Source organism: Sebastes fasciatus, chromosome 22, assembly GCF_043250625.1.
Source record: "Sebastes fasciatus isolate fSebFas1 chromosome 22, fSebFas1.pri, whole genome shotgun sequence".
Classification (NCBI taxonomy): Eukaryota; Metazoa; Chordata; class Actinopteri; order Perciformes; family Sebastidae; genus Sebastes; species Sebastes fasciatus.
This window is the reverse complement of record NC_133816.1, coordinates 9,999,993-10,026,162: the sequence shown is the minus strand read 5'-3', so window position 1 is coordinate 10,026,162 and position 26,170 is coordinate 9,999,993. Positions and strand designations below refer to the sequence as shown.

General features: G+C 41.4%; 2 protein-coding genes and 1 long non-coding RNA gene across 3 annotated transcripts in view; 1 reads left to right on the top strand and 2 right to left on the bottom strand.

The window, feature by feature from the left end:
• Positions 1–3,919, bottom strand: part of arap2 (ArfGAP with RhoGAP domain, ankyrin repeat and PH domain 2) — a 139,711-nt gene extending 135,792 nt beyond the window's left edge. The window contains exon 1 of the mRNA XM_074624119.1: positions 3,513–3,919. The gene's annotated coding sequence lies outside the window, so the exon portion shown is untranslated. The remainder of the gene's footprint in view (positions 1–3,512) is intronic.
• A 2,737-nt stretch (positions 3,920–6,656) lies between these two features.
• Positions 6,657–20,838, top strand: dthd1 (death domain containing 1). Its single transcript, XM_074624126.1, has 10 exons — positions 6,657–7,260; positions 8,428–8,947; positions 10,205–10,535; positions 11,729–11,908; positions 12,443–12,705; positions 13,747–13,902; positions 18,187–18,476; positions 19,544–19,794; positions 19,899–19,956; positions 20,417–20,838. Exons 1-10 carry the CDS (start codon positions 6,879–6,881, stop codon positions 20,749–20,751), a joined length of 2,766 nt encoding a protein of 921 aa, XP_074480227.1. The 5' UTR covers positions 6,657–6,878; the 3' UTR covers positions 20,752–20,838.
• The window catches only part of LOC141760981 (uncharacterized), a 129,741-nt gene continuing 123,341 nt past the window's right edge, over positions 19,771–26,170 (bottom strand). Inside the window, exon 3 of the long non-coding RNA XR_012592496.1 lies at positions 19,771–20,720. This is a non-coding gene — a long non-coding RNA (uncharacterized LOC141760981). The remainder of the gene's footprint in view (positions 20,721–26,170) is intronic.

Sequence of the window (26,170 nt, the reverse complement as noted above, 5' to 3'; positions counted from 1 at the left end):
GCTGTGTATTGCACTGTTAACATGCAGGGACCTGTATTGGCCAACAGCCAGCGCAGGCACACGCCAAAGCTTGCAAAGCACATTTGACCTGGCCTGTTCCTCATCTCTTGCCTTTTAGCGCTTATACACCCACGCACCACAGCTGCACACAAGCTTCCCGCCATAGAAGGAGGGCGGCACACACACATTCAGCAAACATTATTAAGGGCTGGATATAGGAGTTTTGATCCAACAGCTACTGCCCCGGCGTCGAAAGCCCGCAGAGTGTTTAGATCAATACGAAGAGCAAAAAGAGAACTTCACAAGATAAACAGCTTGCAAATCCCACATGGGCATGGGAACATATTGAGCAGTCTGTGTGTGTGTGTGCAGGCATAAAGGTACAACTGGAGGCAACACACACACAACACATAAAGCATGTAGACAAATCACTGACATAAAATATAGCACAGCAATTAATTTTTAGAACTAGATATTGTCTTATAGGGCTGGGATGATACACCTATCTCTATACTATCACAATACAAAGGGTGCCGATTCAATATGTATTGCGATTTTTTAAGTATTGCGATTCAATGTTACGATTTATTGTGATTTTTGTTAACACTAGACCATGGGGAACAAGTTAAATCATACACTTCTAGGGACTTTTACTTTGAGAAAATATTTAATAAAATTAAAATGTTTGTTTTTCGGCATGTATGTAGTCAGAGATGTCCTGAAGTCAAATATATTAGTCATTTTGAGGCATTATTTATTACATTTTTTCCAGCAAACTTCCCCAAACTGCATGTGATTATCATAAAGTGGGTATGTCTGTAAAGGGGAGACTCGCGGGTACCCATAGAACCCATTTTCATTCACATATCTTGAGGTCAGAGGTCAAGGGGACCCATTGTGAAGATCGCCATGCCAGTTTCTCCTTGCCAAAATGTTGCGCAACTTTGGAGTGCCTCCTTCGCAACAAGCCAGTATGACATGGTTGCCAACGGATTTGTTATGTTTTCTAGTTCTATATGATACCTGTAGCTTCACTCTAGCTTTAAGATTTTTTACCTGCAATACAACCTTGGAAATATTGAATAGCAGCCAGGGCCCAACGGCAGGTTGACAGATTTTTAAGAGGCATATTAAAAATCAATACAGTATTGCACAACATAATACAGCGATGCTCATGTTTATCAATATTAGGATACACCCCTAATAGGATAACGTTTTCTGTCCATGACATAGTTAGCATGCAGCTTTAGCCGTGATGTCTAGCTTTTCCATGTGTGAAAACCACAAAGTGTTTCCATACTTTAATGTATGTGTAATGTTTACCACTTTGGATTTTGGGTGCAGGTTGTATCCACAGCCGACCCTCCGCCGTTTTAGACTTTGTCGTTTCGGCCAGTTTGTTTTGGTTGACCGATACGGATATGATGTCACGGATATGATGTCACGTTACTCAGACTACAACAGTAAAAAAGCTGTAACTTCCTTCTACCTCCGCATAGAGGTCCCAAATGAAGCAAATATATCGATTCTGGTATTAAAAAAAAATGATTTCAAAATTGTGCCAAAAAAACTGCGATGCATGGGTACATTTTTCCAAGCTTTTCTGTCTCATATACAAAACAAAACTGATTCTGAAAGCATGGGCTGCCAGCACAGGAGAGGTGTGTAGGCCGAGTTACACCCACTAGGCAAACCACAGGTATGGTTACAGCACAAGGGGGTGAGTCATTAGTGATGGGAATTCCAGCTCTTTTTAGTGAGTCAGATCATTTGGCTCAGCTCACCAAGAAGAGCCTGCTCTTTCGGCTCCCAAACGGTTCTTCGTTTTACCACTTCTGCCTTTTATAATTCAGCCAAATTTAGCGCTGTTTTGACCTTTGATTAGTATGTGTGCACATATATCACTTCAATTATTCAATATAATTATACTAAACCTTATAATTTCCTGAATACCATAATTTTACATGCTGCTTCGTTTCCAACTGTCACTCATTTTGTCTGCTATTCGCGCACCGCACTCCTCTCTCTTTCTCTCCTCCTCTGTACCTTTAGACTGTCAGCGCGCCGCGCACCCACACCCCTCCCTGATTGATGGTATGATCCTTCTCTGTCATCACCTGATTGGTTGCACGGACGTTATTAACACAACATTCAGTCACAGTCATGGAGGCATGGAGTGCCCGTGGCGTGGAGAAGATCGTCCTATCATTCAAAAACGGCTCTCGGCCGGCTCTTATCATTCACTTAAAAGGGACTGTTTGTAAGAATCAGAAATGCTTCTTAACAGCGACACCTGTGGCCGTTAAGTCAACGAAAGTCAGCGTCGGGCTCGCGCTTGCTCGCTCTACATAGACACGCACGAGCATCGCTCAACACAGTGAGGCGACACACGTCAGCTAAAACCACAATATCACTCTATATTTCAGCTGCTTGGCAGTAATGTTAGCTGACCAGACGGAGGTCTCTCCATGAATCAATGCTGATCCTAGTGTTGGCTTTTCCTGCTTCAGCCTCCCGACCGCGGCCGGAGGGAACAGGGGAGACACCGGCACCCGGTCGGAGACGATAAAGTTTCTCGCTGCGGAGCCACGTCACTTCACAAGACACAGAAAACCTCTGTTGGTCTGGAGAAGCTGCAGCAGTTATTTCTGCACAAACGTCCACTGTACATTCACTAGATATTCTCAGAGCTAAACTAACTCTTCTGCAGAGCGCGGTGTGTGAGTGAAGGCAAGCAGGTAGAGGAGCAGAGGAGCAGAGTAGAGCAGAGACTCCAGCCCTGGAGACCAAAGCTACAGTCTCCCCCGCGTCCTCCGACCGTGGCCAACACTGTTTAACAGTGATATAACTTTGCGGTTTTGGTGCTTCTGTGTAGTTTGTGTTGGAGTCTGATGGTACGTGTCCACAGGGAGTCTGAACAGCGTAGCCACACGCCAGCGCGTATATGCGACCGCACATGGGAAACCGACCCGGTAGAGTTATACGTGTAAAAAGTTACAAACAGTCCCTTTAAAGAGCCGGCTCTTTGAGCCAGCTCGTTCGCGACCAACACATCACTATGAGTCATAGCCTGCAACACACACACCTCAGCCAGCTAACTTTGAACAAAGTCCAATTTGTCTCCTCTTCCTGATTTGAGGAATGAAAATACCTGTGCTGACATATTTATCTACCTCAACACTAAGTGGTGTTTTGAAGATAGTAGTCACACAAGCATTTATTAATAAAGAAAGTAATTTAAAACTGCAGTAAAAACACTTTTCCACAAGTTGCATTGCGTTGTTTGGGTAGCAGAGCTTCAGTTCATTTATTTACACTTGTGGGGAGAAAAAACGGTATTTCACCACAATAAATATAATGTATAACTTATCAATTAAAGTGTGAGTGAAGCAGTTTTACTTCACCTTTTTGTTACACTTGTTTGTATGCGCCTAAAATGACCTTTAAAGTGACACAATTAGCTTCTTCTCTGACTCGTTTTCAAAAATGCTAATTTGGTTTGCGAAGCTTACCTGCAGGTTAAGAACAGAAGGACACCTCAGGGCATCATCCGCACACCTTTGCTGCACTCTTTGCGTCCAGTTTCTGTCACATTCTGCCGCTCAGAGTCTCTGTTGTTGGTCTCTCCCTCACAGCGTGCGTTTACACACTGTTTCCGTTCCTCTGTGTGTGTTCAGTAACTCCACGCCCCTTCCAGCACAGGGCCAAGAGTTCGATACCAGCACAAGGACAAGTCACCCCACCTTCATGTGTTGCCCGTAAAAACTCCTAAACTACAGAATGTAATAGTATTAAAGCTGCACCTTGTTGCAACTTGCAAGTCTCTCCTAAGTAAGCCTGTTCCTACGATATAAAACGTGTGATAAGCACCACAGAACAGCAAAGTGGAGGCACTTGTGGTGTTTTGCTGGGAACACTTTGCATGTTCCAGCTTGCTCCTGACAAAAAGGCCCCAGGCTACGCATTCAACACTGACAGGAATGCAGCAGGATGCCTGGAACACTTAATGAAGCAAGTCCTGAGGAAAAGAAAAAAAAAAAGAGCACATTTAGTTTCATTATTATCATCTATCATTATTTATTATTATTTTCGATGGGGGCGGCAGAATGCAGTATGACATTGAATGTATACTGACATTGCTGTATAACAATATGAATTTCAAGACCTAGCATTTGAATGATGAACAAAAACAAAGTAAGATTATGAAAAACAGAAAGTGAACTGACAGTTTGTTGGCATATAAACATATATTAAACCTGCAGTAGGCAGAATATTTTTTGGCATCATTTGGCAAAAATGACATAATAACCTTTCAGCATATTGTAATTCAAGTGTTCTGAGAGAAAATTAGACTTCTGCACCTCCTAATGGCTCTGTTTTTAGGCTTTAAAAAATCAAATTTAATGAAATATGATATACTATTCCTACTACTTTTACTACTACTACTAGCAATTTAATTGACAAATACACTTGAACTTCAAGTTCAGGTTTATGTGTCATAACGCTTTCACAAGAATGGGACGGATGTAAGGTCACAATAACCTTGACCTTCGACCTCTGACCACCATAATCAAATCAGTCCAAGTTCAGCTGAGTCTAAGTGGACGTTTGTGCCAAATGTGAAGAAATTCCCTCCAGGTTTTCTTGAGATATCTCATTCATGGATGGACAACCCGAAAACAAAATGCCTCCAGCCACGGCCGTCGCATAAAAACAGCTTGAATAAAACACCATTTAGTTACTGTGAAAGCTTCCAGACAAACAGTTCAACCCCACTATCATTAATACAAAACTATTTTTAAAAAAAATTAAAAAAATTAAAATGTTATTTTCAATATATTCAACATGTTATGTACTTCTTAGCCACTCAGATGGACACTATTACTTCCAATAAAATCTAAAGTGATAAAATAAGTAATAAAATGTGCAGTACTCAGCATCGGCCACATGATGGTGACAGAGTGCTGCAGCATTGTAGCTTCTAGGCGACTGGGATTCTAATGTCAGGGCAAAATACAGCAGGCCTTTCTCACTGAAGACATAGACACAGTGGGAAAAAGCACAGGGGTAAATAATAAAATCAATGATTGCTGAGTTCAGGGTCAGGGTCCTGGTATTTGACACACAGTCACACTGGCATGTCTTACTGGGACACTTGAATAGAACAGAGCAATTTTTCTAGAGATGTGTACGATGGGGTCACACATTTTACTTCACATGAATAAGGATTTTCTACCGAAGTGGTTTATAGATGGTTAATTGTAGATTTGCATGTTTTCTGAAAGATATACTTGCTTTGTTATTCAGCTTTTTACATCGTGCTATTTGCCTGTTAAGATAATCCAGATTCAACTATAATTCAAATCTTAATGTAATGTAATTTAGACAGCAAGTCAGTCCATCCCTTTTCTAAACCCATGTCCTGTTGACCTGAGCACATTTGCTCAAACACTGTACTAAGTACAGCTTTGAGATTCTTGTACTTCACTTGAGTATTTTAATTTTATACTATTTTATATTTCGACTCCAGTACATTTATTTGGCACTCACAATTACTAATTACTTTTTCTACAGTGTGCAAGATTTGGCAGCATCTAGTGGTTGCAAGACTGCAGTAACGTGAGCCGCTGAGTGCAAAATCATGGTAACGCCGTTCGCCACGCTCTGGACTACTGTAGATACATGGCGGACTCTGTGAAGAGGACTCGCTCCCTATGTGGATTAAAGATTAAGGGCTCATTCTAAGCTAACAAAAACACAATGATTCTTAGTTTCTGGTGATTATACACTAATTAAAACATAATAATATATTCCATTTCTGCTAACAGATCCCCCAAAAAGCTACACACTGGACCTTTAATATTTTACATGCAAAACACTAGATGAATTTATAAATTACGATGCAATGTGTTACTATCAACCAACCAATAAGTGTATAATGTAAATCAAAGCATTTACAATATGTACCCAATATATTATTAAGAATTGAACAAGAATCACTTTTAATTAATCCCCTTGGGAAAATTTAATTTTTCAATTAGCACTCTGAAAGGAATATTTCTGCATAATGTGTACACTTGCTTTTGACACTTTAAGTACACTTTGCTGATAATACTTAGCACTTTTACTTAAGTGACATATTGTCTTTAACATGTGGTATTTTTAGTCTATGGTATGGCTTTAGTAAAGGATGTGAACACTTCTTTCACCATGGCTTCTCGTAAAAACCAGAAAGGAAACCACAGGAAACCCACAAAATGACGCTTCACACGGTGTTTTTGTTCTCTAGAGCCACCGTGTAGGTCTACAGCATCCTCCTCAACATACATATGCTTTCAAAACAAGTGACATTTCTGCTATTTAAAATGAAAGAAATATGAAATACGCATCAGTATTGAGTATTGAATCAGTAGCGGGCGACTTTGAAGAGCTGACGTCTTTTACCGTCTGGACGTATACAAGCAGTAAAATGAGTGAGAGAAGAATAGAAGAGAGGGATGGGATGTCTGGAGGACAGCACTCTGTCTTCCTGTGACTCTTTAGCTGTGTGGCTCCTCTTTTGTCCCTCCCTGCCACGCCTCCAGGGGTTGCCTTGGCAACTTGTTTTACTGCTGGCAGCCATATAAATACAGCATTGGCTCCTGTAAACTAGGAAAGCTGTACACAGAAACACTCAATGCCAAGGACATGGCGAGCTAGGGGGCTTCGGCTTCAAATATAAAAAGGAGGTACACGAGGGAATGCAGTGCATTTTTAGTGAATATTTTGTTAAAAGGAGTGAATTGCTTTTGGCATGTGCAACACGGACTGAATAACGGGCATAAAACAGGCCGGATTAGATAGTTCTGACCCTCATCTGTTGTATTTTTCAGCACAACATGGATGCAAATCTGCATGTGAATAAACCGATGGATGACGCTGAGTCTCTTCATGGCAGGAGGAGTGAACACAGTCTCCTCAACGTGTTGACTGAAACTATTCGGGGGCTCGGAGCTGTCAGACGCCGCAGAGATCATCGTGATGGAACGGTGGGTGGGAGGACACTCATAGGAGGAGAAGATGATTCAGAAGATGAGGAGGAAGATGAAGAGAGAGGTGCTGATGAAGAGCGGGAGGAGAGAGAGTGCAAGCAGAGAGTTCTGGGAGTTCTGAGGGAGCTGAGTGTTTGTCATTCAGACAGAGTGGCAGCATGGAGAGGAGTTCTCAGAGAATACATGTCTCCACTAGGAGGCAGTGGTCTGCAACATCTGTCCACAGCAGGTATGTGAGCTCATTTGACTGATGAGTCTTTTTCAGCCTTTTTTGAGAAGACAAAGAAGTGGAAGTCAGTTAAAGATTAAATGTAAGCATGAGAAGTGTCAGTTGAAGTTCTGACACTGAAAACAGTTCAAGTGTCAATGGAAGTTTAAATGTAAGCAGTTTAAGTGTTGGTCGACATTGAAGGACTGCTAAAGAGGAGTGAAACTGCTGAAGTCAGTTTAAGTTTGCATGCTGAGAGCAGTTGAAGAGTCAGTGAATAAATTACTTTATCAAAAGGACTTGAGGCATCAGTCAAAGAGAGGGACCTTGAATGATTTTATGCCATTTAAAACCGATTTCTAAGGCAAACATGTCAGTTCATTGTAATCAAGAAAGTGTCAATGGAAGTTGAAATGCTGAAAGCAGCTCTAGTGTCGGTGGAAGTTGAAATGCTGAAAGTAGTTCAGGTGTCAGTGGAAGTTGAAATGCGGAAAGTAGTTCAAGTGTCGGTGGAAGTTGAAATGCTGAAAGTAGTTCAAGTGTCAGTGGAAGTTGAAATGTTGAAAGTAGTTCAGAATTTCAGTGGAACTTGAATTGCTGAAAGGAGTTCAAGTGTCAGTGGAAGTTGAAATGTCGAAAGTAGCTCAAGTGTCAGTGGAAGTTGAAATGCTGAAAGTAGTTCAAGTGACAGTGGAAGTTGAACTACTGAAAGTAGTTCAAGTGTCAGTGGAAGTTGAAATGCTGAAAGTAGTTTAGGTGTCAATGGAACTTGAAATGCTGAAAGTAGTTCAAGTGTCAGTGGAAGTTGAAATGCTGAAAGTAGTTCAAGTGACAGTGGAAGTTGAAATGCTGAAAGTAGTTCAAGTGTCAGTGGAAGTTGAAACATAAGTATGGAATGGGGATTAATTGTTGGCTGAGGGACTTTAAGAAGTTCAGGTTTGAGTGGAATTTTGAAACATCGTCAAGCAAAATTATTTTTAAGCATATATTTAAAATTTGTAAAGCAAATGCCCTGTAAACATTAAATACATATACAATATGAAACACAATGAAATATAGTTCATAGGTTTTAGAGAGAGGTTTAAAAATCTAAATTAGCTCTCAAAAAATGTGTCAAATAAAAGTTTTGTTTTATTGCTGTGATATACAACACAATTGCCTATTTTCTATATGTCTGTTTTGCTTCAGATACAGAATGTAAAGTCACACCTTGTTCAGACTCCTTCAGTGACACGTTTCTGAGTGTTGGGGAGGACATAGAGAACATTGTGGACAAACTGAACACAATCAGAACCAGGCTGGACGAAGAAATCCTCAAGTTATGTGCAGAGGAGGCCTCGACTGTGGATGCAGCACTCCAGGAGACCAGAGATCCACAAGCAGCAGAAGATGAACACAATCACCTGAACTCCCATGATCCCCTTGAATCTGACTCTGGGAATAAACAGGAATTTGAAGATCGAGATGATCAAAGTCATATAATGCCATCGCCTGACACTGAACAAACATCAGACTCCAAATCCAGCAGTTCTGACTGCAACGATGTGGAAGAGACAGGGAAAGAATTAGCAGTCAAAGGTCAAGGGAGTGATACTGAGGACTGTGTTTCTCCAGAAAGTCACACAGATATCCAGGAGACAGAAAAAGACACAAATAGGGTAAATGACAAGGGCAAAGAGGAGACAAACAACGAATGGATCATTGTAGGGTAAGTTGACGAAATCATTGCCTTTTTGTCCCCATTAACAGCTCAAGAGACAGTATCATATATTCTGTATCAGCTTGTTCCAGCTCTTCACTTAATTTAAGGTATATGATGTTAACACTTCATGACATATTCAAATCCAAGAGTTCAGGTTTTTTATGGTTACATCATTCCATCATAATTATTCTAGATGTTTTGTGCGTCATTTTCTACACATTTCCTCAATATTCAGCCAGACATATTGGGAAATTCACTACAATTGCGCCCAATTTTGACTGTTATCAGGCCATTAAATAGCCGTTATCAGTCGCTATAAACACGTCTTCTACACCTACTATGTTGTAAAAGTGAAACTTAAAAGCAACACGTTGTAAAACTGCATGAAACGCTTCTTTAAAAAGGCTTCTTTAGGTTTAAGCATCAAAACTAAAAAATTTTTTATCAAGCTTCATGCTGTCTATACTACAGCGACTGACTTCCGCTTCTGCTCCTGTCATAATTACTACGGTCGCTAGAGGTCGCTGTCATGTTCTTACCTTCTTTCTGTGATCTACCATGTGAATATATGATAAAACCTACCATTGGGTGTAGTAGGCCCCTATTGACCCACATCTATGGTGCTTATAGCAATCGATAACGCCTATTTAAGGGCCTAACAACTGCCTAATCGGCTAACAACTTTAAAATTAAGTTATGTCTGTTTGAACAATGTTTGGCTGCACAGCATGAGATAGACCATCATTGTAACATCCCACTTGTTATGTCCAGCATCGCTTTTTATCCCGCATGGGGGCCAGCTTGTGAGTCTGGACATGATTTCATTCCTTCCCCTCATTTCGCCTGCTCACTGATACAGAAGCAAACTCTCTGCAGTGGTACATCACAAGGTGCACACATTTGGACCACCTGGTCTCCTCATAGCTGCCTACTTCATACAGTTCACTGGCAGGTCAATGCCCAGATTTGTCCAAAAGCCAAACAAATGAGGATAATTCAGATCAGAGGGAGAGGCAGAGTCTGGGAGAAGCTGATATGGAAATGTGCATGCTCCAGCTTTTCAGAAATATTTAAGATGGTTGCACTTTTTGCCAGAAATGTAGTTTAAAGATGATAAACTACTACAAAGATAAGCATCGTCATATCAATGATGCAGGGAGTAAAATAAGCAATTTAAAGCGCATCATTTTTCAATTTGTACTCCAGAATGTCATCTGTACATTGTGAGCTTTGTATCTGTGTAAATATGTCTATGATTTCTAGGCTCACTGGTCAACAGGAGGACAGCCATTCAGACATACCACACACATGCTTTATAAGAGCACCTATGGGTGTGGCTGAAGTCCTGAGATGTGAGGTGGCCGACACCCTGAGCTGCCTGATGGTAACCGGCTCGGAGGAGCTGGTCAGCAGAGTGATCAGGGTCAAAGTTCAGGACGGAGCCTACATCCACTTCCCCGTGACTGTGGTCGTGCCTTTCTGTGCACGTTACCGCGGCAACTATAGGGAAGTCACCGTGAAGATAGTCGATGGGGAGAAGAGGGCAAGCTACGTCACTCCTGTAACCACAGAGGGCACGTATGGAGGGCAGAGGGTAAAGTTATCTATTACTTAAAGTATATTTTAAAGACATTTATTTTACTGTCAGGGATGCCATCAACTAAAAAATTTTATTGTTTGTATTTATTTATTTTCATGACAGAATGGGCATGATTTCTGTAGATATTAGATTTTTAGTTTGTTTGTGTGCATTCAGGGTTAATTTTAATTGACACAATGATAACTGCAGTTTGCAAAAGGCACTTTAGAGGTCACTAACAGCTTGATTTAATCAGGGAACAACTGTAGAGATTATTGTATCGTCTGCATACAAACGTATCTTCGCTGGCTGGATGTGCATTCCTATATTGTTTATACAAATGGAAAGCAGAACTGGTGCTAATATAGAGCCGTGTGGTTCACCTTTTGTGATCTTTAAAACTTTTAATTTACAATGATCAACATAACTACTTCACATTCTGTCTGAAATATCATTTCTGAACCAACTTAGTGCACCTTTACTGCTTTCATCTCTCTAAAGATAACCAGACTCAAAGGCAAATCGCAAATCGCAAATCGATGAACGCAACAGTGGTGGAATGTAACCAAGTACATTTACAAGTACTGTACTTAAGTACAATTTGTAGGTACTTGTACTGTACTTAAGTATTTTCATTTACTACTACTTTATACTTCTACTCCACTACATCTCAGAGGGAAATATTGCACTTTTTACTCCACTACATTTATTTGACAACTACTTACTTTTTACATAAAAAAACATATGATATGCGTTTGTGATATGATGCAGTAATGTTCAACTAACCTACCTAGTGGTACATCTAAACTGACTCCAAATTGAATAACTATAACATTGAAATGTATGTGTTAGTGATAAAATCAGAATATAATATTCTTTAAGAAAACTTCAAAATGAGCCCTTCTGCATAATGAGTACTTTTACATTTGATACTTTATGTACATTTTGCTGATAATACTTCTGTTAAGAACAATTCTGAATTCAGGACTTTTACTTGTAATGGAGTATTTTTAGACTGTGGTATTTGGACTTTTAGTTAAATAAAAGATGGATACTTCTTCCACCGCTGGAGAGCAATAACAACTGACACCGCTCTAATTGTACTGTGTCCTCACCTAAAGTCAGATTGGACATCAGGGAGAATATTGCTTTCTGTTTATACATGATTCACATACCAAAATAGATGACTTCATTTATGTCTTCATTAGGGCTCATTTGCAGAGGTGAAGGTGTACTCCCTGGGCTTGTTTGCAGTGGTTTCCTGTCTAAAAAGAGAAAATTACACAGTTCCCGCAAAGGGTTTGTCACTCAAGCTACCCATGGACCCCCGACTCTGTCTGAACTACCTCCCAGGATCCTTCACTGCTCCAGTAATGGCACAAACCATGGTACGGAGAGAATGATTTGATCACTATCCATCTGCCTCCCACTTTACTTTCCACACAAGCGAATTATAACACCAATCATATGTTTAATCCACTGATTTGTTATGCATTGTCGGCTTGTAAATTTGAGATCAAGAATTTTGAAATTGTTCCAAAAATGAAATAAAAACAGAGACACGGTAAGGGAAAGCGGGACATAACAAGCAAGCCAGAGAAGGACAAACACTGCTTATAATTCACAGACTTGAGTTTTCACAGATGTTTTCTGTGAGGTCGAAAAAAGGAACAGCTGCGGCCGATATTTGAATTGATTTCTGAGTCCAATCATCTGTGAACTAACTCCACCACAGCAGTTTGTTGCTTGATCTCACGTCAAAAACCAGCAGCTCCCCCTCTACACGGCTCTCTTTGATAAAACAGCATGCTGTCGGCGAAGCAAAAATGTGGAGAGAAAAAAACAATTTTCATATCACACAGTATCCCTGTCCAAACTCATGTTTAAATAATGCAGAACAGCTGTTTCCTCATCTGCCTCAGATCCAGCCGGTAGACGCCGTTCTGCTGGCTGCCGTCAAGTCCAGAAGCGATGCCTATCACTCGGTGGTGTCTACAAGTCCACTACTCTACCTCACCCACCCGTCCTCTCAACCCCTGAGAAGACCACTCAATCTCACACTTCCCTGTCCTCCGAACCCTGAAAAGAAGAGGCACACAAGGGGACAAGGGGAGGAGGAAGACCACCGAACTCGGCCTGTTAGTGCTTCTCCGCTATGGGATCAACCTGCCTCCCACACAAGGAGGTGAGTTAATGAATTGAAGTACATAATCATTTTTACGCCTTTTTGTGCGACCTGGCTGAAATATCACTGATTGAATTGATTGCCATACAATTTTGTACAGACATTCATTGTTCCAGGACCACGTATCCTCATGACTTTGGTGATCCCCTGACTTTGACTTTATAGCACCACTATGAGGTTGACTTTTGTGGTTTTGAGTGAAATATCTCAACAACCATTTGGATAGATTGCCATAGAATTATACAGACATTCATGTTCCCCCCAGGATGAATTGTAATACTTTGGTTTATGACTACATACCTGCAAAAACCAATTGATGCTGTACTAGTTTTTAGTGTTAAAGCTAGGGTTGGTAATCTTGAGAAACTAGAGAAAGTAGCTAGCAGCACTAGCTCCAAAAGTCCCTAAATCTAGCGAGAAAGACGTCAAGTCGGCAAAATTGACAGTCCGTCCCTTCAGGCCTCCCTCCAAAGCCACTCCCCCAAAATTAGCATTATGAACGTAAACATATCATAATGAACATAATTAACAAACATGGCTACTGAGGCCAAATGATGTGAATGGACGGGTTTATTGCAGTCCTGCGAGAGCCACAGATACCGGATATTTTTTCTTCTTTTTTTGTCAGAGCATTTGATTGATTGATTGCTGTCGGGATGGAATGAGAACAAATCAACAAATATAACAAAAATGTTTTTTGAAGATTACCAACCCTAGCTTTAATTAGTTAAATGATAGCATGCTAACACCCTAAACTTGGGAAAATGATAAACATTAAACCTGTTTATTACACGGCTTTGTTGAATACTCGATTCTGATTGGTCAATGACAGCATTCTAGGGTCTGTTATTTCTTTATAGCAGTCCGTTGCTATGTATAACAGACAGTTGCTATGGGCGCAGTTCTGATGTTGGACTGTGGTGGACCGTTTTTTGTGTCAAATTATTGATTTCTTAAGTAAGTAGCCGTGTAATAAGCGGGATAATGTACAGCTAGCGGGTCATTTGTGTGAAAGAATTTTGTTTTTAATGTTTCTGTCAGAGTCCTGGGTGCCTCTGTGAAGTGTAAGGAGATGACCAACGAGCTGCTGGTTGTTCTGGGTTCAAGAGACAAACAGTGGAGCGTCCTGGACAAAGTCACAGTCAGGAACCAGCAAAACGGACTGGTGTCCTTTGAGCTGATGGGGAACTTTGACAGGTTTGCAAAAAAATATCTTTTAAATTCATGTAAATTGAATTAGCTTCTGCGAATATATAGTATTGAGAATGAGAGGTTCAACTGTTAAGAGTCCTTTAAACTTAACACAATTGATCCAAAGGGATTTACAGGACAGCTGGGCAATGGAGCTAAGCAGAAATACATATTTCAAGAAAGATGCATATACAGTGTACAGTACTAGCCCACTGAAACACACAGAATCAAAATAAGAGATTGTGAAAAGTGTGTTCAATTTGTTTCTAGTAAATACGAACAGATGGAGTGGATTGTCGGGTGTGTACGTCAGGTTTTTACTACAGTTTTATGGCAACAGGAGCTCAGATACATAGCACATATTTATGGTAAAGACCACATCGTGCTTTGTGGATAAATATTAGGATAGTAGATATGATTCTAAAGCTAACAAGTGGGCCACTGCAGGGAGGCAAGAGAAAAGCTAATATGGTTTTGTGATCTTGTTAGAAGCCTTGCTGCAGTGCTCTGGAGCCAGTTGGAAGCTGCAAAAAAGAGTTACAATAACTCATATATGAAAGCCTGGAAGGTTTTTCTCTGTGACTGCAGCACTCAGTGGATAAGTTTTAATGCCTTCCAACCTAAATAGATCACAGCAAAAACTGCAATATGAGGCAGAAACGTCCATAGGAGGACTACGGACAGTGCAGACAAGCCCAGGGTCAGACTCGTAGGGTCATTTGTAGCATCATTTGTGTCAGATGATCCAGTACAGATTCGTCCGGTTTGTCCGCCCAGTAAAAGATAAATCTGAAAAACATACAATATTTGTATGAAAAGAGATTTAACAGGATCCTTCAAATACATTATTTGTGTTGTGATGCCAGACTCTTACCATATCTCCTCGTGCCCGTGCCTCGCTGATAAAATTTATCAACCACTGTAGCTGATTTGAAGGATTGTACGCTTTCAGCTTGTTGCTGTTGTTTCCCATACGCAGGGTCAGAACGGGCCGGCTGCTCACACCACAAATGAGGATGTAATAAATCCTGCATCTGACCACAGAACAGGAAACTCTCTCAGGCACAGGGTTATTATAGTAAACTAAAACTAAAACTAAAACTACAACGAAAATAAGGAGTGAAAAATACTTTTGGCAAACTGAAACTAAATAAAAACTGAACTGAAACTATATTGCCTGGGTAAAAAAATAATTAAAATTAAAATTAATATCAGTTTTACTATTTTTAACCGAAAAAAGGAGACGGCATGAATTTCCGTCAACTTTCGTAACATCTGAACATCTGAAATTGAACTGCCTTGACCTTCCGGGAGACGGCGCTGTGTTGCAATCAGACACCGAAGTGGCGCTAAGATTAAACATTATGGCCATTCCTACACAGTTCTCCAACCATGTATTTTGTATGTATATGTAGCTACTTCTGAGACATTATACCTGGCCCTAACTAAAACTAACTAAAACTAAATATATAAAGACTAAACCATTCTTAAAAAAACTGAAACAAAACTAAAATTCGCAAACATTTACCAACTAACACTAAAAAGAAATCGAAAAGTCCAAATTAAAATAAAATGAAAAACTAAGTGAAAATTCAAGATTATTATAACCTTGCTCAGGCATCACATAATAATTCAAGTGAAAGCAAAAAACGTTTCCATTCGACTGTGTACCTTCTTGCTGAGATGCAGTTAGCAGGGTCCGGGTTTGTTTGCTTCTCAGGAAACCAGCCTAAAACCATGAAATGATGAGTTCCTTGCAGTGTTGTTCTTGTCATATCAAGGAGGCTGTTGAAACTGGAGCACACACACAGAGGCCAGTAAACAATATTTGATGAAGAAAACTAAATTTGCCAAAAAGACAATTTAATATTATTTGTTTATAATATTAGTGATGAGTAACTTTAACTCTCTTCAACACCTGTCAGTGAAAAACAGCCTTTTTAGTTTTCCTTTTGCTACAGAGTCAGCCTGCAAGATACAGAGAACAACATTAGTAAATAATTACAATGAATGTACTCGAAACTATAATGTTTTCCAAAAAACGTTTTGGAGGATTTCAGTCTTAGGCGCAATTTAAAGGTGCAGTGTGAAGGATTTGGCATCATCTAGTGGTGTGGTTGCAGATTGCAACCAACCGAGTACCCCTCCGTTCACTCCTCCCTTTCCAAGAATGCAATAACGTAAGCCGCCGAGAGCAAAACCGTGGTAACGCGCCTCGCTCAGAGACCATCCTTACTATAATAACACTTCTTCAGGAGCAACGTAAGTCAGACGGCTGCTGGTGGTACCACAGTTTAGCACTCTGCGGCTCACATTACCGCAGTTTCACAAGCATGTCCGAGAACTACGGTGGCCTTCAGGTAATGTAAACACGCAAAAGTTTCTCTCTAGAGTCAGTGTTTGGTTTGTCTGTTCAGGGCTACTGTAGAAACATGGCGGACTCCGCTTCCTATGTATAAATAAACGGATAATTTTAAGCTAACAAAAACACAATGATTCTCAATTTCAGGTGATTCCATTTCTGCTAATAAATCCCCTGAAATGTTACACACCATTCCTATAAAACAGGGGTATTCCAGTGTTTTAGCAAAAGAGAACAGTCACCTAAATATTTCGATGTTTTCCTATTAAGATTACAGTTGCAAAGAACAGTTACAGTTCACATACAACGTGTCTTCGGAGGCCCACGAGCCCGATGAGAGCGTTTGACAGGCGCAGCAGGTTAGCGGGGTTCTGGGCCGTCCTCACAGCCACATCCACACACCGACCACTGGCAGTGACCGTCATCAGGAGTCCTCCAGCCACATAGAGGAGGTAGAAAACATTGCCCCTGGCCACACACAGAGAGAGAGAAACAGAACATTAGGGAGTGTGGATTTGCATATTTGAACAAAACAGTTCATTGTTTGAAGTGGATCCTTACTTGTGGACAAGTAGCTGTGGTGGAAACTTGAACATGAAGGGGTTTGACACAAGAGGCCCCACAGGAACAATGCTAGAATAACAAATGTGCACATTTGCTCAGCACAAAAAAATAATACCACTTTAGAATAGTTTGTGATATTTCTACATCATATATTTGACCACTTGGTTTTTACTTCTATTTTCAGTGGAACTAGTATTGGTATTTCTTTTTTGTGGTGTTTAGTAAAAACAACCAAAAATGCCATTAAGAAAATGTCCTTATTTACCTCAAAGAAAATAAAAAGGCTTGTAAACATTATTTCATCTTAATTTTGTATCTATTTATCTAAATATACAAATGAGGTATTATTTAATTCTAACTTTTGGTGAATTTAGGAGAAATCTACAATCGCAAATAGTCAGTGTAGTGAAATAAACACCTAAACGTGTATTTTGAATGTTTCCTTTCCACTAGTCTGAAAGAAGACTTATTACGGAAGCCTACAATAACAGAAAAGCACTCAACAAACAGGACAGGACACATCCAGTAATACAAAAGCAGTACTTCACACACACACCATATGAGTGTAGCAGTTTTAAAAGCAAGAAAGATTCCTTTAGTTAAGTTGGTTCAATTAGCAACAGTGTTTTAATAGTGTTTTCTTGACAGTCGTAGTTTGCTAATAATAGCTAATCCTTTTAACTATAATAACAGTTTGTACACTGATTTGGGAGAAACATTTAACACAATCATCACAGCGTTTTCTTCACTCAGTAGTGTTTAATCTAGAGTCAAATAAGAAGACATCATCTAGAAGTACTCACCAGTTATGCAGCTACTGTTTCACCTCTCCGGGTTTTTTTGCCTTTCTTTGTCTACATGGGAACCACACAGCATGATAACACTACAACTAACCAGACTTAGAGTGAGCTTTTCTTTACATAAGGGGTTTAAGAACGGCAGTATGGATAAAGGGGCTAAAGATAAATGCTTTGAATTCCAGGCTTTAGCATTTCTACGTCAGTACATAGTAAAAACGTTAAGTAATCTCTAAAGAAGTCGTGGATAATAAGAAAATAAAGGTATCTGATTGCCTTTCTATTTTTAGTTCTTAGACCTAGTTGTAAATTGTGAACGCTTCCTTTAATATCTCATTATTTCTCTCCTGTGCTATAATTCTTTCTTATCTAAAACAGCTTCCCCAGGGAATAATATATGTGCAGTAGGTAAAATGAATTCTTTATTCCGTCTTAAGTATATTAAGTCTGTATTCAGGCCCACGATAACAGACTCATCTCTTCCCTCGACTCAGCAACAATCTAATCTCTCCGCTGAGCTCGACTTCTTAACTTTCCCTCCTGTCTCCGGCTGTCTGTACCTCTCAGACTGCTGGTGGTTCGTCTCCTGTCTCCGCTGCAGCCCTGCCATCTCGCCTCCCTGGCAGAGGAGCTGGAGGAGTCGGCCTGCCGCCACGCGGTCACCGTCGTCCTCCAGCGTAGACGAGACGAGCCTCACGCCGTCCTGGTGGCCGCTCTGCCCAGCAGAGACCTCAGCTGGGAGCTGTCCAGACTGCGAGCCCGGGGCTACAGCGGCCTCCCGGAGACCTCGTCGGAGATCTCCATGTGTGAGGGAGACCAGCTTCTCCTTCGTTTCAGTGGCAACATCACCTCCACAGGTACGGTGTGAAGTCGAAAGCCAGTAGCTATAAAGTTGCATTCTGATAAAAAAAAAAAAACTGGAGGCTCTCCAGATGCAAAGATGGTTAGGTTTAGGAAAAGATCGTTGTTTGGGTTAAAAAAAATAGTACGGCAGTTACGTAACAAAAGTATGCTAAAATAAGTCAATGTTGACTTCGGGTTTCACGAGGGTTTCCATCCATCGTCCCTGACCGCCACCCAAACGAGCTTTGTTGCTCTTTATACTACGTCACCTGACTTCTTCCTTTGCTCCCATCATAATTATTGTGGCCACTAGAGGTCGTGTTCTTGTTTTCGTATCACTGATCAATCATGTGAATAGATAACAACCTTCTGAACCTACTAGTAGGTGTAGCAGGCCCCTTCTAACCCATATCTATGAGGCTGATAACCGCTGATAACGCCCATTCAATCAGCTGATAACATTCAAAGCAGTTCCTGTTATAAGGAACTATTTACCTTGGCTACAAATGCCTGACACAACTTCCTGAAAAGCCTAGGTTCCAAAGTGCAAACACTTTACATTTGCATATTAAAAAAATTGGATTAAATATAGAATATATTGTATGCAAAGTTGTCATACATGAACCTGCACCCTGGCCTTCATATGGAGGCTAAAAGACAGTTTCACCAAAGAGTCAATCTATTAGCAGGTTCCTTTTATCCATGTACAGTAAAACAAACTTGTTTTAACTCAAAAACGTTTCACAGGATTTTTAAGTTCAGGAAAACACAAAAGTTACCCTAAAGGTAGCTACGGCAACAACATAAGTAATAAAAGAGTTGATGATGTTGTTGGGCAAGTCAGAAGATGACATACCTACCTTGTAGGTCTAAACAGGTTTGTCTTCCTGCTGCTTGTCACCACATACCTGGATGCCACAGACCATAAAATAAAGTGAATTAATTACATGTGTTTGCACAGCCAGCATCTCAGGTATGTTTGTTCTGACGTCTTCCTTTTCACTTGAAGATTGACACACTGACTGATTTTGCTTCACTTGGTTGAAGTGAGAACATTTTGTTCGTCCATGTTTTACAACAGGAACTCAAAACGACCGACACGACGTCCCGCAAGAGCGAATCACTTTCCACACTCAGCAAAAGAATCACCTCTTGGTGCGTCTAACTGAAGTGGACCCTTTTGGGAACTACAGCTCCCCCCACTACAAGGGCACGGCCGTGTTTTATAAGGTCACCAGAGGTCAGCCGGAGTGGCGAGGCGACGGAGCAGTCCCGACGGACGCAAAGCTCCTGGGAGACCCCGTCTGTAAGCTGTCGCTGACTTTACCCAAGGTGCATAAAAACATCCACGGGGAATTCTGTGCTATTCTTGGGATTATGACGTTGACTTTCACAATAAAAGCATAATCCTAACATTTTATCCTGTTTCATTTCAGAAAGTGAGAACCATTAATCGGCCCATCGTGGCTAGAGTGAAGTTATGCACGGAGACAGGTTGGTGACATGTTTTGAGGTACTTGTACTTTACTTGAGTATTACCATTTCCCACTCCTTTATACTTCAACTCCACTACATTTCAGAAGGAAATGTTGTACTTTTTTTTAGTTCTCTACATTTACCTGACAGCTATTGCTACTGGAAGTACATGTGGCTAATAGTCCTTAAGTAAAAGTAGTAATTTAACAACGTAAAAAGTACCTAAAGTACCGAAATCTGTTGTTTTGGTTGAACAATTTACTGAATTACACGTTGAATATTTTACATATGAATTTCCCTACATTTGACATTTTATATATACATCAGTATCACAGAATATCTTTATTGATAATTGTGAAAATTATCTCAACTATCGCCCACTTCCCAGATCTTTTTCAAATGTTCCCAAACAAATAGTAAGTGTTGAAAATATAAATGCACCAGTGCCTCCATCTTTCATCTCTCTCCCACCCACCAGATTCCCTGTCAGACTCTCTTCTTCTCTGGCTGTCCGGGGAGCTCTCAGAGGAGGAAGTGGCCCTTCTGGTGCTCGCACTGCGTCTCCGTCGAAGCGCCGCTCAGCTGGTGAAGCTCCGGGCTGGGGACAGCCTGTCCACCCAGGCCTTCCATGTCCTGGCCATGTGGAGGAGGGGGCTGCCCGCTGCCACGCACCAACCAAAGGCCTCTCAGCTGGCTCACTGCTTAGCCAAGAGCGGCAGGCCGGACCTGGCCAGGGAGCTGCTGCTGCGACAGGCCGCGACCACCAGGCAGGGCTCACTGAGCTTAAAAAGTAGAAATCACACAGCTTTTTAATGGTTGCTTTTTCAGTCAGAGCATGTGGGCCTGCCAAACGGCAGTGTTTTGTTTGATCCACAAGAGGTCAGCATTGGATTGTGAGATACCATGCTCTCTTTCCAGAGTCAATTATGTCGATGAGGCATAACTAAGTCAACCGAGTAATATTTAGAGGCTGTTATCCAGTAAAAAAACAAGAAAAAGAAAAAAAAACAGAAATATCTGAAAAAAACATTCAAATTTTGTATAGAAAATTATTTTTTTCTGCTTTCCTGTCTCGTTCATTGTCTCCTGACCCCTTACATTTTCCTTTTGACCCCTTGAGGGGGTCCCAAACCCCCCAGGCTGGGAAGCAGCAGTGTGGGTAATATTTCTAAGCATCTCTCGTGACACATTTGAAGAAAAAATAGCTGCAGATCATGACGTAAGAGTGAGACATTCAGACAATCAAGGTCAAGTATTAGTATGCATATTTAGTCATTTTGCAATTAACACCTTACCTCATATTATGTGTTATAATGCAATAAATCTCTAGATACAAGCGGGGAGAATTACCTGCACACAGAGCTTGATTTAGAATTAAAAATAAAGGTAGTTAAGAGTTTTCTTTTATGTAGTGAAGATACCTAAACTGCGGCTGATATCTGAACACTGTCCCTGTATGTGTTGTCACACAAAACGTATGAGTTTTCTCAGGTTATTTTTACATTTAAACTCGAGCATTAATCTCTGGCAGTGCGTCCACATCCTGACTTTATTTTGTACTTTGTCTCCACAGACAGGTAGGTGATTTACACAACCAGTCAGCCATCTCTTCTCTGTGCGTAAACAAACGCTGACACTGAGCTGTGACCTCTTTTTTGCTCCCTGACACCGAGTCATCTTTAAGACCTGACAGTGTCTGCTGATGATAACCGATTGGATAAGAAAGGCTGGTTCCTCAGCATAGTAAAGTACATTTATGGTTTTGGTATGAGTTGGAATAACAGGTATATATACAGTATATATGATTTGTGTCTCCTTTGAATATTTTTATAGGTATGCCTTTAAAATAAAAAAATGCAGATGTGCATACAAATCCTCTGTTGATTTTTATGTGTGAAAACTCTAAAAATGTTCCTGTTCAACTAAAATTTAGTTGAATAAACATCTGACTGCAAGGTCCATTCGGAGTTTCCAAATATATCACATGGTCTTTACATCACATGGAGTTTTCCCTGTTGTCATGGAATTGGAAATTAGTACTAATGAGTATTAAGTAGTAGAGTAGTATCAAGTTAGCTAGTTAAGACTACTAGTTAGTAGCAAGTGGTTAGCAGTGGACAACCTCTAGGTCTTAAAAGTGAAGCCAATGCGGCAGTGCCTTAAACCTGCATTCCAGCAGGGGGCGACTCCTCTGGTTGCAAAAGAAGTCTGATTGTATAGAAGTCTATGAGAAAAGGAGCCTACTTCTCACTTGATTTATTACCTCAGTAAACATTGTAAACATGAGTTTGTGGTCTCAATCGCTAGTTTAAAGTATTCTTCAATACTGCATGATGTTCATTTAGTAAATTATGGTCCCATTTAGAGTCAAATAGACCATAAAGCAGGGGATGCTTTAGGGCGTGGCTACCTTGTGAATGACAGGTCGCTATACCACGGCGTTGTCCGGTCTGGGTGTTGTCTACATTTTGGTCTTACAACTTTAACCCTTTCACAGTATGTTTTCAGTTCATGAAAGTTAATTGTAACATTTTGGTCGCCTAAAAATGTCTTATTCAGCGTTCGGTTGTACTTATAGCTCCACCCTCTCGTGTCACTTCTGGTTGCAAAAAAACAAGATGGCGACAGCCAAAATGCCAAACTCAAGGCTTCAAAATGGCAGTCCACAAACCAATAAGGGACGTCAGTTAGTAGTAGTAAGTAGTAGTAGGCCTAAGCCAGTTACTACCTACAGTAGTAAGCTAGTTAGTAATAACTGGTTAGTAAGTAGTAGTAGGTCTAAGTAAGCTAGTTACTACATACAGTAGTAAGCTAGTTAGTAATAAGTAATCAGTAGTCAATAAAGTCTGCCAGCGACAGTTGTCATTTCAGCCAAGAAAATCATGAGTTGCAGACCAGAGGCCTGCTTTTGACTTTGCTGATGACCTGGCTTTGCTGTCTCACAGCCGACAACAGATGCAAGAAAAGACAACAATACTGGCAGACACATCATCACAAATAGGCCTCAACATCCATAAAGGAAAAAGTAAAGTCCTCAAGGTCAACACAACCAGTGAAGACTCAGTGACCTTGGAGGGAACAGCACTGGAAGAAGTAGAAGCCTTTACATACCTCGGTAGTGTCATCAATAAACAGGGCGGAACGGATGCAGATGTCAGAGCCAGAATCGGCAAGGCAAGGGCTTCATTCATACAACTAAAGAACATCTGGAGCTCCAAAGAAATCAGCCGGCGGACAAAGCTCAGACTCTTCAACTCCAACATTAAACCAATACTCCTCTATGGTTCAGAGACGTGGAGGACAACAAAGACCACAACAACAAAAGTACAAACATTCATAAACAACTGCCTGAGGCGCATCTTAAACATCCACTGGCCGGATACCATCAGTAACAATGATCTTTGGCAAAGAACAGGTCAAAAACCTGTTGAAGAAGAGATCAGGAGAAGGAGATGGGGATGGATTGGCCATACACTCCGGAAACCCGGTACCAGCATCACCAGGCAGGCCCTTAGATGGAACCCACAAGGCAAAAGAAGGAGAGGCCGGCCCAAGAACACCTGGCGCAGGGACCTTGACACGGACATCACACAGAGCGGGCTGACATGGAAACAACTGGAGAGGAAAGCCCAGGACAAAAGACTCTGGCGGACTGTGGTCAACGGCCTATGCTCCACAAAGGAGCGAAAGGCTTTGAATGAATGAATCAAATATGGTCAAAACGTCCAGAAGAGCTACTTAAATGAGCCTTGTGGTGAAATTGTTCCCAAGGTCAAGAACAAACTTTGAACCTTTGAAATACTCTGGGAAGAAAACAGAACATGTATTTCAAATTTGATTATTTTAACTGTGAGAACTCCGTCTGATGAAGAAGATTGTAAGACGCAGACACTAAATGGACCTTGAATTGAGATTGTTTTCTCAACTATCATGTTCCATGTAAAAAAATCCCATCCTCTGTTGATGTTGGTTTGTAGCGTTACTGTGAATCCCCTCTATAACTAAATTGTGGGCAGCGGAAGAAGAGTGCTCTGTCTTTTTTAATGACATTCGCCAGGGTTTTCTTTTTCATCTGTCTTCAGAGCCTCACGCTCCAGCTGTGTGACATTCTGCAGGCTCTGAGCTGAAGCAAGGGGGGGTAATGATAGATGCCATGTGACCAGGTGGGGGGTAGAAGACTCCCTGTGGAGACCACCCTGTGCCGCGAACGAGGGGGGGAGGGGGTGCGGTTAATGAAGTATGAAATGGTAACAGGTGGAGCTGATGGATTAAACAGGATGATCGCTCCTGCCTCCTTCTCTGTCACTCGCTGACAAAATCTCCTCTATTAACCTTTTCTCTTCCTTTCATTTCCTGCCCTTCTATTGTTCCTCAGCTCCACACACTTTTGATGGCGCTCGTATTTCTCTTTCAAACCGCTTTACATTCCTTCTTTGCTAGTATCGACCCACTTTTCTTCCTTCTCTCTCCCATCGGTGTGATTCTAAAAAGGACATGTGTGGCATCGCTAGCAGGTGAGTTTTGTGCCTCGAGTGTGTGCGCCAGAGGGGGGTATCATTAGTCTGGCGCAGGGCCATCAAATACACGCACACACACATTGAGGGGCGATGCTCGAGGTAAATGTCACAGAGGGGGCTCCCACAGTGCTAGGAAATCGTCTCCCCTCTCATTTTGTCTCCCCTTCTACATTATTGAAAAGGCCACGCAGCAAGGCACTCTGGGAGGTCGCCCGTGGTCCAGACGGGGAGGATATAGAGGGCTGATGAGGTGAAGAATTCCTATGGAGTGCGAGCATAAAGAGATTCTGATTAAAACCCTCGTCTGTTTCATCATTCATTTCATCATCCTCTTCTTCGTTCAGAGCGCTCTTGACTTTTTTTTTTGTTGCAGGAATCCTCCTCCGCTGCCTCGATCAGGAAACCGCTCTCACACTTCCAGCTGTCATGGTAAAACAGTCTGATGTGATTGAGATGCCGAAACAGCCATGGATGAACATATGCACTGTCACAGCTCATCCTGAGAGTTATCAGGCCGTAGAATTCACATCTGGGTTGGAAATACAGACTTTCTTTTCTCTCACATTAAAAACCTGAGATATGTTGTTAAATTGGCTGTTAGCATAAAAAAAGTGGGGGAAAGTGGAAGACCAATTTATTTATGCGAGTCTGTCTGTTAGCTGTATGGCTGATTATTTTTGATTCGAGGCTGCTTTAATTACCTAGGCTCTTGTTTACTCATTTAGGCAATCATACACACCATACCGCCTCGCAGTAATTTAGATCTAAGCACAGCCGAATCTTCGTAAAGATTAAATGTTAAGATGATGAAAAAAGAGCAGATCATGATGTTTATTGGTTGCAGTCTCTGAGCAACACAGCCAAATTTAGGAATATGAAAAGGGCTTCATATGATCTTAAGTCATCACATTACCTTCTGTTCTTCAAAAGTGACTGAAATCTCAAAGGAATAGTTCAACGTCTTGGGGAAAAACAAGAGTTTGCAAGAGTTATCTGATCTGAACCCGAGTGATGCTTTGTTGTTGGACTTCTGTGCTAGTCATGGATTGGCCATAACAAACACCATGTTTGAGCATAGGGCGGTTCATAAGTGTACTGGGTACCACCAGAACACCCTCGGCCAAGGATCGATGATCGACTTTGTGGTCGAGTCATCAGATCTTCGGCCGCATGTCTTAGACACTCGGGTGAAGAGAGGAGCAGAGCTTTCAAGTGATCCCCACCTGGTGGTGAATTGGATCAGATAGCAGGGGACGCTGCCGGATAGACCTGGTATACCCAGACGTGTAGTGAGGGTGAACTGGGAACGTCTGGCTGAGGCCCATGTCTGCGAGGTCTTCCCCACCTTCGGAAGAATTTTTCGTGCATCCCGGGGAGGCTCGGGACATGGAATCCGAGTGTGGAAGCGGCTGCTAGGAGTTGTGGTTGTAAGGTCATCAGTGCCCTTTGTGGTGGCAACCTAAGAACTAGCTGGTGGACACCAGCAGTGAAGGAGACTGAAGAAGAAGGCCTGAAGACTGTCTGGTTTAGGGACCTCAGAATTGGACGTCTGTGCTTTGCAGACGATGTGGCACTGTTGGCTCCAACAGACAATGACCTTCAGCACGCACTGGGGCGGTTTGCAGCCGAGTGTGAAGCAGTCAGGGTGCCAGAAGACGGTTGATTGCATCCTCTGGGTTGGGAGTGAGTCACTGCCCCCAAACAAGGGAGCTGAA